Consider the following 19,192-nt stretch of genomic DNA (forward strand, 5'->3'; position numbering starts at 1 on the left):
GCATGAGTTTGACCTCTTGATCAGCTGGAGATTGCCACCGGACAGCCCATGCAGTCTGTCGTTGGTGTTTTATGTCTTGAGGTGAGAGGGATGCAATCCAATGCTTGACAAAATCATTCTTAGTGTAATGACATTTTCTGTAGCTTGTCAAGTCGCATCATTTTCATTCTTCATATCCCGCGAATGCTTTTATTTTGTCGCATATTGCGTACACATATATTATGTGCAGTACCAGTGGTAGACGCGCTCGACCATTCAGAGAGAGATCACACTAGCTGTCTTCGGTTGTCCTTGAGACAGCAACTGTCAGTCACAGCATGGATGAGAGAGTCTCACCTTATACATTGTTATACCTCCATGATCACAGGTTGTCAGACCCAAAGTAAACCTAGCTGCAATAATTGTAGCGTCTTGTTGCGGTTTTGAGGTTTTGTTCGTCTGTTTTGGTGACTTTTTTAAGTTTTAGTGTTTAGGGTTAAACACTAATAAAACTTAAAAAGTCACCAAAACAGACGCAAAATCCCTCAAAACCGCAACAAGACGCTACAATTATTGCAGCTAAAATAAACCCAGTTCATGTGCTACCCATATTGTGATGGACAGGTATTTGTGTGTATTACATGTAATGGGGGAAAAATCTATTCGACGACACAATGCATACTCAGCATTATAAAGATTGTAAACATTTCTTTCAAACCAACAAGATCAGTATACAATACATATGAGCAACGCAGTGATTTATAGATCATTCCCCATTTTCGTATTTTCATTTGTATTCTAAATATCATGTTGTAACTTGATATTGAAAGGTGATTCTTTACAGCTTCATTTTTAAATCTACAAAGAGTTTGACACCAATCTTCACATCACAAATTCTGATAATACAGGAACCGTCATTATTTATTGATTTTTTGTCATTACTTTTTGCCTTGAGCCTGATTCAAACAATAAATAATAAATAATGCCCGCCTGGTCAAACATTTGCAAATTTCTGGCACCTTTGCCACAATAATATTACATTGTAAAAAGCATGAAACGCCGAGTTACCACTTGTGACCTTATTACTAGTATTAAATTATGCTCAGCTACTAATATTGCATTGAACACTGTTCTCTCCAGTGAGACGCCTTTATCTAAATTTAATATATATATATATATATATATATATATATATATATATATATATATATATATATATATATATATATATATATATATATATATATATATATATATATATATATATATATATATATATATACTTGAGAGGTATTGAAGATCATATTCAGGTATTCTAGGTATTCGATAGCTTTGAATTGTAGTTTGATAATTTATGTCTCTACATGACTTCCTACATCAAGCCCAGGAGCCATCATAATGATGCTGTCTCTCCATCAAAATAAAAGTATATATAGTTAGGTTTTGGGATACTGTTACTCAAATTTCTCAAGTGAGGCAGGGGGCGTTACTAATTTTTTTTTTGACAATTCCTCTGACACCCCCACCCCCACCCTGGAAATGATAATAACTGGAAGGTTATGATAATATAGACATTTAGTAATTTGTTGTTTACAATGGATGAATTCTGATACATGTAAGATATGCCATGCATTGTAAATTAAACAAATTATCATTTGACCTTTATCAATGGATGTCAAAAGTATTCACAACTGCAAACTGCTCTCAAAGCTAGATAGTTATTTCTGTTCTCAGTTTTCTAGAATAATTGGTTACCATGGCAACTGCAGTCATAGACGAAGTCACAGTTCAACAGCTGCTAACTAAACGGTTTGATATCGATTCACCACGATGGGATCAAAGTACATTTGTTGGCAGATTAAAACACTTCTTTAATATAACCGACCCAAGAACGGCACTTTGTAGTGAAAAACAGTTAGATGATGCAAAAGAACTTGTCACTAAATACAGGTAAATGTGATCGTTTTAAAGAAAAGACAAATTTTGAAGTAAACACAGATGATATGATGGTCACAATGAATTCACAGAAGAAATAGATGGAATTGCTTATGTTATCAGATATTCAAATTTTAGATTAACTTTCAGTATTATGTTCTTCCTAATTTTTCTTCCTTACCTAATTATGTGCTTTTCATGTGGCAAAAGTAGATTGGCAAAACATTGTTAAGATCTTGTATTCATTCCAATAAACACTAGATTACAATTATATTTTCTGTAGGTTAGGTACAGAACCACCTGGTACAACTGAACAACAGTTACATTATGCACAAAAATTATATATGTCAGCCTTTCACCCAGATACTGGTGAGAAACAAAATGTGATTGGTCGAATGTCATTCCAAGTCCCAGGTGGCATGCTTATCACAGGATGTATGTTACAATTTTACAAGTAAGTAGTTTTCTCTACTTCTTTGCCTTGATTTTTAACCTAACATCAACCAAACTGTTATTTGATGACTAGTAATATTATACCACCCACAAGCCAAGCAAGTTCAAACACAAAATATGGGATTTATACCCTGAAAAACGAGTCAAAACATGCTTCCTGATTTTTCATACATTATGCTTACACAGTTACAATAATTATGTTATTCCCAAATATTTTAAATACTTATGCACTATTGGTTTGTCACTACTTGTATTTTAATTGAAGTGACAAGGCCCCTTAGGTAAGTCATAGTTCATATGGGCTGGATGAAGAAAAATATTGGGAGTGATATATATATATATATATATATATATATATATATATATATATATATATATATATATATATATATATATATATATATATATATATATATATATATATATATATATATATATATATATATATTTTGTATATATATATATATATATATATATATATATATATATATATATATATATATATATATATATATATATATATATATATATATAATTACATTTTGTATTTATTACACCTTATCACTCTTACACAAGCTGTCATTGGTCAGAATCAAACCATGTGACCATCTTTAAATATGTTATTACCTGTATATGGTATAAATAAACAAATTCCTGCCAGAGCTCAACCAGATTCTAGACATGACTCAACATACTGGAGTAGTTTCAATATCATAAGCATATTTTACACAAAACAAAAGTATTCACCAAAAATGTTGTAGATTTAGAAATGGGTAGAATTATTGTAGTCTTCATAGAAGTGACATCGGAGAGATACATATCTACTATGGCAGAAGTGAAACTTAGATGAAAAGCATGCAGGTTGTAAAGTTATAAAATTGTGAGTCACTAACTGACAGTGTTTTTAATATATTACAGATCGTGGCCAACTGTTGTATTTTGGCAGTGGGTGAACCAATCTTTCAATGCATTAGTTAACTATACTAACAGAAATGCTGCATCACCAATTACAAACAAGTAAGTCAAATGTAGTATGGTGTAGTATACAGATACTGTACAGCAGTAGTCAGACGTACATCTGTAAGTCAAGTATAGTATGGTGTAGTATACAGACACTGTACAGAAGTAGTCAGACGTACATCTGTAAGTCAAGTATCGTATAGTATAGTATAGTATAGTATAGTATAGTACAGTACAGTACAGTACAGTACAGTACAGTACAGTACAGTACAGTACAGTACAGTACAGTACAGTACAGTATAGTATAGTATAGTATAGTATAGTACAGTACAGTACAGTACAGTACAGTACAGTATAGTATACTGTATAGCAGTGGTCAAACTTGTATATCTCCAATTTCTGATGCCAGGTGTAATGTGGAATACAGTATAGTCTGTCTGGTTATTTCATCATGAGAAATAAGTTACAGTGGATTTTATCAAAAATACCAAATGAAGCTGTTCCCCAGTCCAGAGTTCATATTGGGTTCCACCACCCCTTAATCTGTTGGCAAGCAGTAGAAATAGATGATAGTTTGATATCATTTAAATATATGCAAGTATATCAATATATTCTTGTGAATGCTTATTTCATGTAAATACACCACACCTTGGTTATTATTAGACTTGAGGTTTACAGCTTCCTCTGTGGTGTAATGTGCAGATACTTTTGTTTTTATTGATGATCCCCTTTGTGAGCATTACTGGGACAAGCCATTAGCCAAGCAAGTGGACTTGTTATCAAAGAGTACCAATATTTACACATGTGATGATGGGCTCTTACATAACACAAGTAAACAGCTGTAAAACCTCTATTCCGCCGTCTGCATGGACTGCAATTGAGGCAAACCTTATCTCCGTCTTATATCAGTTGTTATAAATTTATTAGGCTATTATAAGTAACGCTACAAACAGCTTTAGAGATGCAAACAACTTTTATGACACCAGTTTTCGCCAGGCAAGCCCGCGGGTTTGTTGCACTTGGACCGCTAATGGTCTGTGACTGTCATGGACATTCATGAATGTCAAATTATGGTGTTTACCTTTCAGACAGATTGGTATGGCCTATGTAACAGCCACAAGTAGTGCACTAATAACAGCACTAGGATTGAACTCACTAACTAAGGTATTTGTATGTCATTTTACCATTCAAAATAAATACTGTAATCTTGTTTACCATCGTTTCAATAGAAAGCCCTTTGAAAAGAAATAGTGGTTACTTTTATAGTCATTTTATTGAAATAAAGTGATGTTTGCTGTTGGAACCCAAAGTTATAGCCTTAATTTTTCTCTTTTTTTAAATAAATATTTTATTTTAAGGAAGACAAATTACAGCAACACAAGCACAAAAATAATACATGACACCATTATTTTAGAACATCCAAAACAATTTGAAAAAAAACGTACAGTGCAGAGGTAGAGAACAAAATTCACTCAAACTTTTCAAAATTGTCCCATTTTGTATCGCCTTACAATTACATGTATTAGTTTATAAGTTTATACATATCGTAATGGTTTACATACATATCGTAATGGTTTACATACATATCGTAATGGTTTACATACATATCGTAATGGTTTACATACATATCGTAATTGTAATTGTAATTTTGTTTTTACCCATCACAAAAAAATAATACATAACAATTGAAAGCATATAATACACAATGTGTGCATAATTGTATCAGAGCGGGCGAGAGGCTAGAAAATAGTTCCTATAACTAATCTAGTCTAGCCACTCAAAACTCATGGTTTACATACATATCGTAATGGTTTACATACATATCGTAATGGTTTACATACATATCGTAATGGTTTACATACATATCGTAATGGTTTACATACTGTGATTTACTATATGTACTGTCTTATATTTCCACTCTTCTTGACTTTTTTTGTGTTTGATGACAGTATATTCACTATTTCCTCTCTGAACAACCAGCTGTCTAATCTTACTCAGAACACTAAGAGGAATAAACTGTTAATTTATAATTTGGATATTGGTCCAGCTGCTGCTCACACTTTAGACTGGACAAGCATACTAATGTGCTGTCTTTTTGTACAGACTGCCCCACCTCTGGTAGCAAGGTATGTACCCTTTGCTGCTGTGGCTTCTGCCAACTGTGTAAATGTACCTATGATGAGACAACAAGAAGTAGTCAATGGTATTACCTTATTTGATGAAAATGGTAAAGAAGTAGGGAAGTCAAAGGTAAGATGTCATGGCCAGATGAGAAAAAAAGTAGTTTCCCAAATATAGATAAAAATGTATGGTCCTGAAGAGGGGGTGGGGGTGGGGGGGGTGTAAAGGTAAGATGGCCACATGGAAAAAAATGATAGTGTCCCAATTGTTCCCAATTGTTACATACATGTATAGCTCTAAAAAAAGGAGAGTACAGCTGCAGAGAACAATGCAAGTAGTCATGTCACACTGGCACTTATACATCATAGTATTTTGTCATAGTATTAATAAAATGATGCAAAATCAATGGATTCAAACATTGGGGTTTAATAAATCTATATTCCTTCATTGGTGTCCAACTCTATTGTGTAATAATTTCTTGTTGTCGACAGAAAGCTGCACGCAAAGCCATATTCCAAGTTGTTGTGTCTAGAATTACAATGGCTGCTCCAGGAATGTGTAAGTTGAATCCCAGTATTAAAATGTCATGTTTGCAGATTTTTTGTCTGTTGTTGAATCCTAATTAGATGAATTAATTTGTGTACACGTCATTGATGACACTCTGTACACTGGCTTGATGCCCATATGTAAACATCCATATGTAAAGAGTACAAATAAATTGTCCAGAATGATTAATTGTTTGTCAACAAATAGTAAATGTGTGGGATACTGCTAGGGTTGTACTCACTACACCAATATACAACAAGTACTACTAGATCAACAGGATAAGTCTAGAATAGGAACAACAATTATGGAAGCCAATGAAAGAATGATGGCAAATTTTATCACAGTGAGCCACAATATTGTCAATTCACATGATTTATATAAAAAATAAAGAACTACCAAACATCTATAATCGGCTGATCATGCTGCATTCTCGCAAACCAGAGTTATTATTTCTACCACTACATTTCGAAATAAATTCCTCCCGTGGGAGGCTTGTTAAGAACGTTGTTGTAAAACAGGCCGTGGTTTGCGACGATGATCATACTGCCACCTAGTGTCATACCATACACATAGATCCTATACCGTCAATCAATAAAATCAGTTTGTCACCTCAAAATCCAAAACTGTAATTATTTTGACCATTACTGTGTGGCAGTCAGTGAATGTCACTATATTTCTAATTTTCAGGAAAGAAATGTTAAACAAATTTCTTATTTCGGTAGCAACCACAATACTATCTAATAACTCTATGTGATATTATAATTTCTCCATATTTTATTCCAGAACGATTGTGTCATCCTTGATTTTAATTTTCAATTTTGTCTTTTTTCAGTAATTTTACCAATAATAATGCAAAGACTAGAAAAACATCAATGGTTCAGAAATGTCAAGATTCTACATGCTCCATTTCAAACCCTTGCTGTTGGCTGCTTGTAAGTCTCATTGGCTACTTTATGACATGTGACACAGTATTTGCAAATCAATAATTTGAATAAATTTACATAGCAATAGCTACATTTGTATGTAGAGGTTTCTTGGGTGTGAGTATAACCATACCATACATGTAGCTTCCTTGCCTGTGGTCTGTGGTATAACCGCAGAGTTAAGACAGGGTATTAGATTTGAGATTAAAACTGAAAAAGTGACAGCTGACTTTGTGAACTTTAGTCAAGACAATGTTATAAGGAGTGTTCCAGAGTAGACCCTGATAATAAATAAAAAGTTCATCCTTAAATCTAAGGTATTACACCATTTAATTTAACTATGTAAAGAAATAGACATGAGAAAGAAATTTAGAAGCAAAGCAACACAGTGTCACCTTGAAATAGTCAAGTATTCTTTATCCCCATACACCAAACAATACTGCTCATATATCATACAAAAGGAAATTTCTGACAGGTAAATAAATTGTACGATAATGGCAAGTTATGGTCTTGTAGGCATGCTGCATACACAAAAATCAAGTCAATTTCTTCAAGGGTTTCAAAAGGAAATCAATGGGATGGAAAACTGATAATTCAAGATAATACTGTGTATGTTGTCAGTGATTTTATAGATCTCAGGAAATTATTACATATTTGTCTTGATTGTTGAATTATTAGCAGACAGTAAAGTCACCATCAAAGCTCAATTTACAAAAAAGAAACTTGTTTTGTTCTTCCTGCTGTAATAACTTTCTTTTTTTCTGGTTTTATTTCAGTCTGCTTTTTATGACTCCAACTGCTTGTTCTATTTTCCCTCAAAAATGGTAGGTAAATTTAAGTACAGGTATCTGTAACATGTTTGCTCTTTTGTTCATATACCTTCACTGCATTGGTTCATATACCTTCACTGCATTGGTTCATATACCTTCACTGCATTGGTTCATATACCTTCACTGCATTGGTTCATATACCTTCACCACTGCATTGGTTCATGTACCGTCACTACATTGGTTCATAAACCTTCACTGCATTGGTTCATATACGACCTTTGTCCCTCAATTAGTATTCTGTTGAAGGGATATTTTTCATATTGTTCAGATATTGAAGAAAGCAGCAGTGCTCTGATTAACCGAGTAACCTATACCATGTGTACCCCCAAGGTATACACACAGACAAGAAGTAGAGTGCCACTAGGCACTACGGCAAATTTTGGAAAGGCCTATTTAGTCATTGGTGATACTGTACATGCTGGCTTGATGTCCATGTATACATAATACAAACTAATGGTTTGAACTGTCATAATTAATTGTAAAACTAATTGTAATTTTGTTAAATGCTCATAGCCTTGGGTTGAATCATTTAGTCATAGTGTATTATATTAACAAAACTCAAATAGATCATTAGTGAAAACAAAATGAATTGAAAAAAAAAATAGATGTTATCAGTCCTCTTGTGAGGGTGTTATTTAAAGACCCAGTTGGATTAGGATTAAACTTTTTAAGTGTGAAAAGAGTGTTCTCTGGCAGAACTATAGGAAAAGTTGGTCTAGAACAAGAGATTGATTCTATGTAATCCTTATAGCTCCACTGATAATATAACACTAATTTGAGAACCTGGGATTGAAACCTTGACCTTTAAGAGTGGAAATTTTCTAGTTTATAAATTATAGATGACTTATTCATTTATAAAACCATGTGCCTGAAAGCTAACTTAAAGTGTTTAATGTGTTTTTCATTTACAGTTCTATGAAGATAGGAAATCTAGAATCTGATGTCAGAAATGAAATTCAAGAGAAGTATGGAGCCAGTATAGAAAAAGTGTATTTCAACAAGGGGTTGTAAAATGTAATAGACAGTGGGACAGCAGTTGTCTCGATAGCAAATTTTTTGTCATAACTGTGTGATAATATAATGAACAGATGTAACACTGCCTGTGTGTCATATTTGAAATATTAACCCATAGATGTGGCTAAGGCATGAACTTTTCATTCACTAGAACACTGTCAGCCAGTATGTTAAGTCAGACTAACAAGTCTCTTGGCTATTGATACGTGTAATACTGAAATCTCCAGATTTGTTCATCAAAATTCCTCATCCAAGTCAGAACCTCATTTCTCAGAATCTACAGTATTCCATTGATTATTTTTCATAATTTGTCATCATTTATTTTTATCACCGTGTTCTTTTTAACAACCTGGATATAAATGATAATATGTGCTTTGATTCCTGCTTTTCTGAATTTAAGATGTCATTTTTCAATGCTCAGGGAAAGGGATATGAAATGACATCACTATTTGAGATATATTTAGCACCTCTTTTAAAGGGAAACAAAAGTGAGGCTGGTTTTATCTGTAGTTGATTTTCTTTATACTATGAGGATCCAGAAAAGTAATTTTCACCAATCATGTATTAGCAACCTCGCTAAAATAGCTGAGATTTAAAAATGTGCATATCTGGCCTACAAGAGGTTTGCTGTATATATGTACCGGTATTAGGGCAAAGCAAACATTGTCAGGTACTTCTTTTATGGTCTCACAGCCTTCCTTAGTATTGTACAGGTATAAAGCTCCTAACTTTATTAGTTCCCATAATGCCTCACTCAATGTAAAGAAAGCCTCTTCTAAGGCAGATTTGCCAAGTTTTAAAAACGCTATCTTGGGAAATTTGAAATTTGATAAGAATCAGTGAACAGTCAGCTTTGTCTTCATACAATACTGAGGAGTCACACATACTCCCATGTAGACTAAGTGCAGGAAGGTTTCTGTACAGGTGTCAAAGGTCAGTACAGGTGTCAAAGGTCAGTCTTTCATTAAAGGTATGTTTTCTATGACAACAATCCAACTGACACATGTGAGTTAAGGTCTAGAAGTTAAAGAGCACATTAAGAACTGCACTCTAAATTTGTTACAAAAACTCTAACTACCAGGAGGTGGGCAATAATTTAAAGCTATATTTAGTTAACTTTAGGATGTGATTGGGAAAGGGGTATTAAACATTCTTTTCTACTAGTATATCATTGTCTTCTTGAATCAAGGACATGCACATTTACAAAACAAATTTTAAATGAATATTTTTAGTTTATGGTGGGTGAAGATAATTAGCATGTCCATATTATTACATGTATTTGCTATTGGCTTTCCAATGGGTAAAATTTAATGTCTGTGATACCATGAATCACTCTGATGGTTGGTATCATCTGATTGTAGTTTTTATGATACAACTAATACTGAAATAAAACCATATTTTAAATACTTTTGTCAATGTTTTATTTTTAAATTTCTATGATAAAATGGATCTAATATACAGGAAGTATTACTCTCATATGACAGAGCCAGAATAATGACTTATTAAATTGGAGAGAGTGTGAGAGAGAGAGAGAGAGAGAGAGAGAGAGAGAGAGAGAGAGAGAGAGAGAGAGAGGAGAGAGAGAGAGAGAGAGAGAGAGAAAGAGAGAGAGAGAGAGAGAGAGGAGGGAGAGAGAGAGCAATAAGGGAGGGAGACAGTACTAGTTTTGATATTGTTAAACATTTCTCTTACGAATCATAATTTTGGATAATGATTTGAAATAGTGGACTAATGTTCAGTAGCCTGTTTTGATTTGACTAGTTGGCCACATAATATCAGCCAGCCATGCTTTCCATTGTACCTTGATGTTAATTATGTTCATTGTCTAAAAACTAGTCATGATAAAATGGCCCTGGTCCAAAAAATGTTGCAAGTAATTATTTGAATTATTCATGTTTCAACATGTATGGGCATCCATATATGCAAAACATTGAATTGAATTGAATTGAATTTATTTTCACCGGAAACATAAGGTAATAACATTACAGAGAGGAAAATACAAATACAATAAAAGAAAATGCTCTGGTGAGGACCATGGAAATAGTTTACTAGAAACTAATCTAGTCCATGGTCCTTATCCTGTCAAAATATAGAAGGTAAAGATACACGGCGTACTTATGATAAATAATTAATAATAACAAATAATATAGTAATAATCAATACACACATACATATTCACAAATCTATTATAGCACATGTACAGAAAAAAATATGTACATATTTACAGTACAAATTAGAATCAAGAGAAAAACATCATCAGAGACTTTTGATTTACAGTTTTGTGTAAGAATTAACATACTTTCAAGAGCAACAGGTGTCTGTGTGGTCTTTGGTGCCATAAAATGACAGAAAAAAACACATTGAATTGTTAACATAAAAATGATTTCATAACAATTCAGCAATTCACAGTTGACCAAACAGATAGTTAATTTTTCAGTATTTTGCATTTATTGCATTCAAAATTCAATATTTTTTGTCGTTTGTACAGTCACATTTTGAGACACCAAAGTCTACAGGTATCCAGTAGAGGCAAATACATGTTCGTATAGATGGGTGCTACTCCTGAAGTGGGGGGAGAGGGGAGGGGGGTATAGATGTCATAAATGCAATTCACTAGTTACCTTCACTGTCTATGGTTACAAGTGTTACTAAATGTAATCTGATTAAAATGTGATAAATTGACATTTGTTAACAAATAATGTATCTCATGGTTGGCTGATGTTATGTGGCCAACTAGTCAAATCATCTATCTGTTAGGGGGTCTGACTCGATTTCTATGCTACATTTGATTAGCCCTGGCTCCTTAGTTAGAGTACAATTTGCATATATTATGTATCATTATGTGCCTATATGTGCATTCTTTGTCTTTGGTATACGCTACCATACATGCCCAGAGTCCAGGTTTTTTTTGCTTAGATAACATTACATTGCAGTTGGTGAGAACACCATATTATTCTACGAAAATTTCATATGTGTTTAATAGGTGAGTAACAAATATATTGTATTTTGTACATGTATGTATCACGTGGAACACTTAAAATTGACACTATATATAAATCAAGCATGAACATGTGTACATTGAGTAGGAATTCAACATGTATGTATATTAGTGACACGATACATTTATAATGTGAGTGTGTGTGTTTGACATGCGAACTACTTAAAGGGGATTTTATAGTCATAAGTGACCGAAATTCATCAAGAAGGATATGTTTTAAAGCTCTGGGAAATTTGTTTGCATCATCTTTAAGCCACCTGACTTTATACTCATGCAGTCACATCATTCACAAAATTGAATAAACTAGTATAATATATGTGTGGTGTGGTGTGGTGTGGTGTGGTGTGTATTAAATTGTTTGGGACAGTGTGATGTTTCATGTAGCTGCTTATTGTGTTGTATTAAAGTCACTGTACATTTTAGTACATTTACATTAGAAGTATACTTGCAAACACAAAACCTTTATTTCAATAAGAATGCAAATTCATCTTATCACTACATAATTAATTCATTCAACATATTCTATCAAAGTGTGGCACAATATGGGAGCCTCACAGTGAGTCTTTAAAACTTTTGTATAACTTTTTTCATCAGCAGATAGTATAATTGGTTACCATGGCAACTGCAGGTGCAGGCAAAGTCACAATTCAACAGCTACAAAATAAGCGATTTGATATCGATTCACCACGATGGGATCAGAGTACATTTGGTGGCAGATTAAAACACTTCTTTAATATAACCGACCCAAGAACTGTATTTTGTAGTGAGAAACAATTAGATGATGCAAAAGAACTTGTCACTAAATACAGGTAAAGAATTATGATTCATCCAAAATCTAATGATTTTTTTTTTTTTTTTTACAAAGATTGCAAAAGATTTCAAGATTTGTTTTAAAATTGTTGAAAATCAAATTATTGAATTGGACCAATGACTGGGTTTTTCAGACTGGTAGAACAAATTATCAGAGGCAGAACTAATTGATCAATGACTTATTTTTATTTTACGTAAATAACCTGATTGTCTAAATGTCCACCCGGTGTTTCTGCTTATAGTAAACCGCATATACAGCTCTAAAGTTGAACATTGTGGTTACATAAGCTGATAAAACAGTGAATTGTTAAGTCTGGACTGTATGTATAGTTTTGCCTCACAACCAAACTCACAGCCATGCAGATAGAGTCAATGAGCCAAATGCTTACCGCCAAAGAATCCAACACCAAATCTGTAAAATTATCAAAATTAACTGTTCAACATACTTCCGACTTATCTATTTTCACAAGAATTGAATTATTGTGCCATATGGATGAGAAATTGTTAATTGTTTTTTATTTTTGATAAAAAAAATCAACTTTGCTATGTTTTCCTACTTGGGGAAAGTATATACAATAACAAACTTTTTACACGTTTTTTAAAAATTATTTTACAATTTATTTGATTTGATTTGCAAACATGGACATTGAGCCATGTTGCACGTTATTTTTTTTTCCAAATAGAAGTTAATTATTAATCAAAAATCCAAAATAATACCTATTTCTCATCCACATGGTCACTTTATGTCACACTTTATGTTTATTTTTCATATAGGTTAGGATTGGAACCACCCGGTACAACTGAACAACAGTTACATTATGCACAAAAATTATATATGTCAGCCTTTCACCCAGATACTGGTGAGAAACAGAATTTGATTGGTCGAATGTCATTCCAAGTACCAGGTAGTATGGTCATAGCAGGAGGTATGCTACACTTTTATAAGTAAGTAATTTTGGTTGGTGGAATTTCTATTCTAGGTTAGCAGGATGACGTGACAGTTTTTAAGTAAGGGAACCTTCAGGGAAAAATCAATTTAATGCTGTAATGACTGAAAGAATTGTATTATTTGTAGCTACAGTACTGTAATGACTGAAAGAGTTGTATTATTTGTAGCTACAATACTGTAATGACTGAAAGAATTGTATTATTTGTAGCCACAGTACTGTAATGACTGAAAGAGTTGTATTATTTGTAGCTACAGTACTGTAATGACTGAAAGAACTATTATTTTAGCCACACAGTACTGTAATGACTGAAAGAATTGTATTATTTGTAGCTACAGTACTGTAATGACTGAAAGAGTTGTATTATTTGTAGCTACAGTACTGTAATGACTGAAAGAATTGTATTATTTGTAGCTACAGTACTGTAATGACTGAAAGAATTGTATTATATGCAGCTACAATACTGTAATGACTGAAAGAATTGTATTATTTGTAGCTACAATACTGTAATGACTGAAAGAATTGTATTATTTGTAGCTACAATACTGTAATGACTGAAAGAATTGTATTATTTGTAGCTACAATACTGTAATGACTGAAAGAATTGTATTATTTGTAGATACAGTACTGTAATGACTGAAAGAATTATATTATTTGCAGCTACAATCCTGTAATGACTGAAAGAATTGTATTATTTGTAGCTACAATACTGTAATGACTGAAAGAATTGTATTATTTGTAGCCACAGTACTGCAATGACTGAAAGAATTATAATGTTGATATATATGTTACAGAACGTGGCCAGCTGTTGTACTTTGGCAGTGGGTGAACCAATCTTTCAATGCATTAGTTAACTATACAAATAGAAATGCTGGGTCACCAGTTACAGTAAAGTAAGTGTTTTTTTTTCTTGATGCATATTTCATTTTGTAAACGTTGTGTATTTTCTTAGAATATGAAGAAAAAAAGACATCAGTCAAAATTTGAAGACATTGTACAAAATATGCTCTATATGCAGCACTCGATTTGATGATAATCAGCTAGAGTGTGAAAGCTATGAACCAACTCGCCCGACATTGCATCTACTAGTTTATATACTGATGTTATTCATGTATGATAGCGCCCTCTGTGAACATCTTTTCAAACTACTGGTACTGTTGTTTTTCTCATCTTATATCAATTCTGTATTTTTCTTTACAGACAAATGGGACTAGCCTATGTAACAGCAACAGGAAGTGCTCTTGTAACAGCAATAGGACTGAATTCAGCAGCTAAGGTCTGTATTGTCATTCACTGTTGTCTTAATAACATACATTTCCACATAGATTACATGTAATAAGGACAACACACTTTGATACACAAATAGTCATGCCTCAAATAACTATTATTTTTACACATTGGTGTTATGTCTTAGTGAGAGGAGTGAGTGTTTGTGCCGTAAGGGTGAGATATCTCCATGTTATATGTCAGGCACACTGTACATCAAACCACAAGGCACAAATGTTTATATTTGGGCAGCACAATAATTTGGATAACTTTGTTGCTGAGTGGACACTGTTGATTATATGTTGGTGTGTCTTTGGTAAATGTTATCTTGATGTCTTGGGTAAATGCAGCTGTCTTGATGTCTTGGGTAAATGTAGTCTTGCTGCTAGACGTTCGGGCTTTCTTTCGATGCTATAACTATAAGCGAACGAAGTTCGCATGTGAGGGCTTGCCCGAACAGTCTAGCGAATGTCATTTTCAGACCGGACATTCCATTGAGATTACGATAAGCGGTGGGTTGGGCCATATATGCATATATATACTTTAATATATTCAATCTCTGCATGCAGGTGTTGACAAACACATTTATGTCATTACTATGTCTTATCAGTTTATGGTAATTGTGTTTGATGAGTGTGTAGACGTTGTCATTCACACATTTTAGTGAACGCATTGGTGGTTATTTTTACAAGCCCCTCCTTAAGATAAATATGCAAGAAAATTTAGCTATTGTCCTCTGTTTGTGCTTGTCGCTAATACGGTTCTCTGATTGGCAGTTATTTATATCCTGATGACATTCGCTAGACCTCGGATGTTCCATCCTCGATAGCGTTGTTCGGCTGTGTGTCGTATTTTATCGGAAGAACATCCGAGGGCTAGCTGATAGACTAGGGTAAATGCAGCTATCTTGATGTCTTGGGTAAATGCTGTCTTGATGTCTTGGGTAAATGCTGCAAACTATCCAAATAACAAGACTTCAATAAAGTAATTGATTTTCATTGACAATGTAACTTTTGTTCAATCTCTAATTATGTTTTGTACAGACTGCCCCACCTCTGGTAGCAAGGTATGTACCTTTTGCTGCTGTAGCTTCTGCCAACTGTGTAAATGTACCTATGATGAGACAACAAGAAGTAGTCAATGGAATTACCTTATTTGATGAAAATGGTAAAGAAGTAGGGAAGTCAAAGGTAAGATGACCAGATAGATAATATTAGGATAGATAAACTCTGAACACAGCTAAATTAAAATGGGAACTAGAAAGATTTAATGTAAGTTTAGTTTTACATATGTATATTAAAACTGCACTAGCCGTAACTGGAGTTATTTTCTGATGCATGACAACCAACAACGTATTCAATATCGATTGGATTTCTTGTGAGATATTATGTGTACAGCTACACAAATACATTTACTCTCAAGTGATTCACTAATGTTCAGGATATACAATGTTACAAGTATTACATTTAACACAACAGTTTCAAAAATCGTTTCAGTTGGAGCTAGTACAGTGTTAATAGTATCAAGTGATTTCATTCATCAATCAGTGTTTAGAGCTATTAACTGAAAAAATTATTGATGTTTGTGTGCGTTTGATTATTCCAGAAAGCTGCACGAAAAGCAATCTTCCAAGTTGTTTTTTCAAGAATAGTTATGGCTACTCCAGGAATGTGTAAGTTATGATATTAATAAGTAAATTATCAACGTATTAAATATTCTATCACCCCAAATCATATGTAAGTATAAATAGCAGTAACCAATACAAGCATACTAAAGACAAAACATACTCAGATAGTTAAATAAGCTAACCTATTGGTTGTGGGGTATCGATACTATCATATTATTCATCAGCTGTTGGTGATCAGTTTGATAATTCTCTGCATTTACTTAAAGCATGATACTGACAACTCTCTCTATATATATAATGTCGTTGGTTTCCCTTCCTTCCTTTTTCAGTACTGATACCAATAGTAATGCAAAGACTTGATAAAAACAGTTTGTTCCAGAGAATCAAAATCCTTCATGGTCCCTTACAGGCTGTAGCTGTCGGTTGTTTGTAAGTTATACTTTAATTTAACTACAACAGCACCATATTATTTTATATCTTTTTATTTACCTTTCATTTATTATTTTGTGTAAGTAATTTTACAAAATAACTGTTGTTGAAATTTGGCATATGTAATAAATTGGAGATACTTTGTATTGAGTCATGAGATGGTCAAATAGCAAGAGTGTAGTTTCGTCAACCTCCTTTGCCTTCATGTTTCTAAGTGGCCACAAAAATGCACCAACATTGTGCCAGATTCAATCAAAGGGGTGCTATTATATATTGTTTAGGCAAGTATCGCTAGTTTTACCTATTTCATTGCTATTATTCGTGGAAAAACAAAGTTGAAAAGTGATAATGATTGAAGTCACGACAGCTCTACTGTCCATATAAAGTATCAATGAATAATAACATTTGGACATCAATCAACTAAATTTCAAATTTACACAAAACCAATGTATTTCATCTTTTTTATTATTTCAGTTTATCATTTATGACACCAACTGCCTGTGCTTTATTCCCTCAAAAAAGGTAAGTTTTGTACCTTCCAGGTTGATAAAAGTAAAAAAAAAAAGATCAGAAATTTTATTTATTAACATTCTCGCAGCCAGTGTTTATTTTTCTTCTGTGACAAATCAAAAATAGTGCATCTTGGATATTGTCATACAAGAGACTGGGGTTTACAATAATATTAATTTAAAACTATAATATTATCAAGTAGAATTTTGATCTTGTTACTATATTTCTTGTATATCATATCAAAATTAGTTTTATATCACCTAGTCTATCAGTTTTCATTTGTTTTTCCTCAATTATGTATTCAGCCAATCACAGAGTACATTAACTCATGAAATTCAAATTAAATTGAAACATTGTTGAAACACAAATCATTGTTTGCTTGGTTGTAGCAAATGAAAAGTAAAAACACTTTTTTTGTAGCTTTCTACTTTTTTGTGAGTGGATTGTTTAACTTTCAGTGACTTTTACAATTCCGTACTTTCTGATGATGAGATAGATATAGTTTGGTATATGAATCTTAATATCTTCTACTTTATTGTTTATTTTCAGTTCTATGAAGATCGGCAATTTAGAAAGTGACGTCAGAATAGGAATACAAGAGAAATATGGAGACCAAATACAGAAAGTGTATTTTAATAAAGGATTATAATGTCATATTGTAATCAAGTAATCATTAAAATTATTATTCAATTATTTAATTATAACACCAATTGTATAAACATGTTAAAAACTGTTGATATGCTTTTAGGAAATGCTTCCATATTAATTAGAAAAATTTGCATAAATTGTTTCCATTATATATATACTCAAGTATAATAGAATTAGTATATGAATCTTTAACAGTTTTTAACATGCTTATATAATTCATTAAATAAGAATTATGCAAAGAATGCAAGATTTCACTCACTGAAATAAAACTTTTGCTAATTTCATAGTCAAAACCCAGATATAAAGAAAAACAACAATAATATGCAAATTAGGATAATCAATATGAATAAATATATTCAGACTAAACATTACCATATGCAATGTAGTATAATATGTCTCCGTTTTAACTGAGTGACATTGAGACCATTTGATTTAATAAATGTTGGTAGCACTTATTTACTACTTTTCTTGTTCATGTGATATGTTTGTGAGTGCTGATGTGTTATTTGTTTGGTTTTGACATGTTTGTTTGTTTGTTGTAAACATATGGGAGCCACAAATTAAACTACACAATTCTATTTAGACTGTCGACAGACTTGTCTTTTTTGTTACGTTTCATCCAAAACAAAGTCGTCGCCTCGCTCCGTAGCACTGATTACTAACGCGTACTGATAGGAACTGTGAGTGCCTCTGGCACTCGCTGTTGCTAATCAGTACACGGTTATAGCATTCCCGGGACAGCATTACTCTGGATCGGAGCGAGGTGACGACTTTAGTTTTAGATAAAACCATGATGGATCTATTATGACTATGAGATAGATCCATGATAAAACATAGCAAAATAGGCATGAACGACTGTCGACAGTCTAAATCCTATTCTGTTGCTCTTCTCTCTCTTCTCACCAGTTTCTTTTACCCAATATTGCCACCAAAGATTGGTCAATATTATTGAGAATGCAAAGCTTTTGAGTACGGATTCTGATTTTTAAAAGTCACACAAATCTTGCAATCGTATGGATGAATTATGTAAGTTTCTTTTTACATTTACAAAATTGTAGAAGAGATGTCATTACATTTACAGTGTATATTTTTCAATCCCCAATTCCTGATGTCATTTCCTTCGTACGCTCATTAAGAATTATTGTGATGATGATGATGATGATGATGATGATGATGATAACAATGCATTACGTGGT

General features: G+C 32.9%; 2 protein-coding genes across 2 annotated transcripts; both read left to right on the forward strand.

The window, feature by feature from the left end:
- The first annotated feature begins 28 nt into the window (after window positions 1-28).
- LOC144446420 (sideroflexin-2-like) lies at window positions 29-10,072 on the forward strand. The gene is made up of 10 exons (XM_078136177.1): window positions 29-81; window positions 1,714-1,929; window positions 2,198-2,368; window positions 3,286-3,384; window positions 4,416-4,491; window positions 5,431-5,577; window positions 5,940-6,006; window positions 6,827-6,926; window positions 7,694-7,741; window positions 8,659-10,072. Exons 2-10 carry the CDS (start codon window positions 1,736-1,738, stop codon window positions 8,756-8,758), a joined length of 1,002 nt encoding a protein of 333 aa, XP_077992303.1. The 5' UTR covers window positions 29-81; window positions 1,714-1,735; the 3' UTR covers window positions 8,759-10,072.
- Window positions 10,073-12,374: 2,302 nt separating this feature from the next.
- Window positions 12,375-17,997, forward strand: LOC144446342 (sideroflexin-2-like). Its single transcript, XM_078136089.1, has 9 exons — window positions 12,375-12,568; window positions 13,344-13,514; window positions 14,311-14,409; window positions 14,717-14,792; window positions 15,826-15,972; window positions 16,388-16,454; window positions 16,739-16,838; window positions 17,313-17,360; window positions 17,898-17,997. Exons 1-9 carry the CDS (start codon window positions 12,375-12,377, stop codon window positions 17,995-17,997), a joined length of 1,002 nt encoding a protein of 333 aa, XP_077992215.1.
- Window positions 17,998-19,192: the final 1,195 nt, after the last annotated feature.

Source organism: Glandiceps talaboti, chromosome 15 (assembly GCF_964340395.1).
Source record: "Glandiceps talaboti chromosome 15, keGlaTala1.1, whole genome shotgun sequence".
Lineage (NCBI taxonomy): Eukaryota > Metazoa > Hemichordata > Enteropneusta > Spengelidae > Glandiceps > Glandiceps talaboti.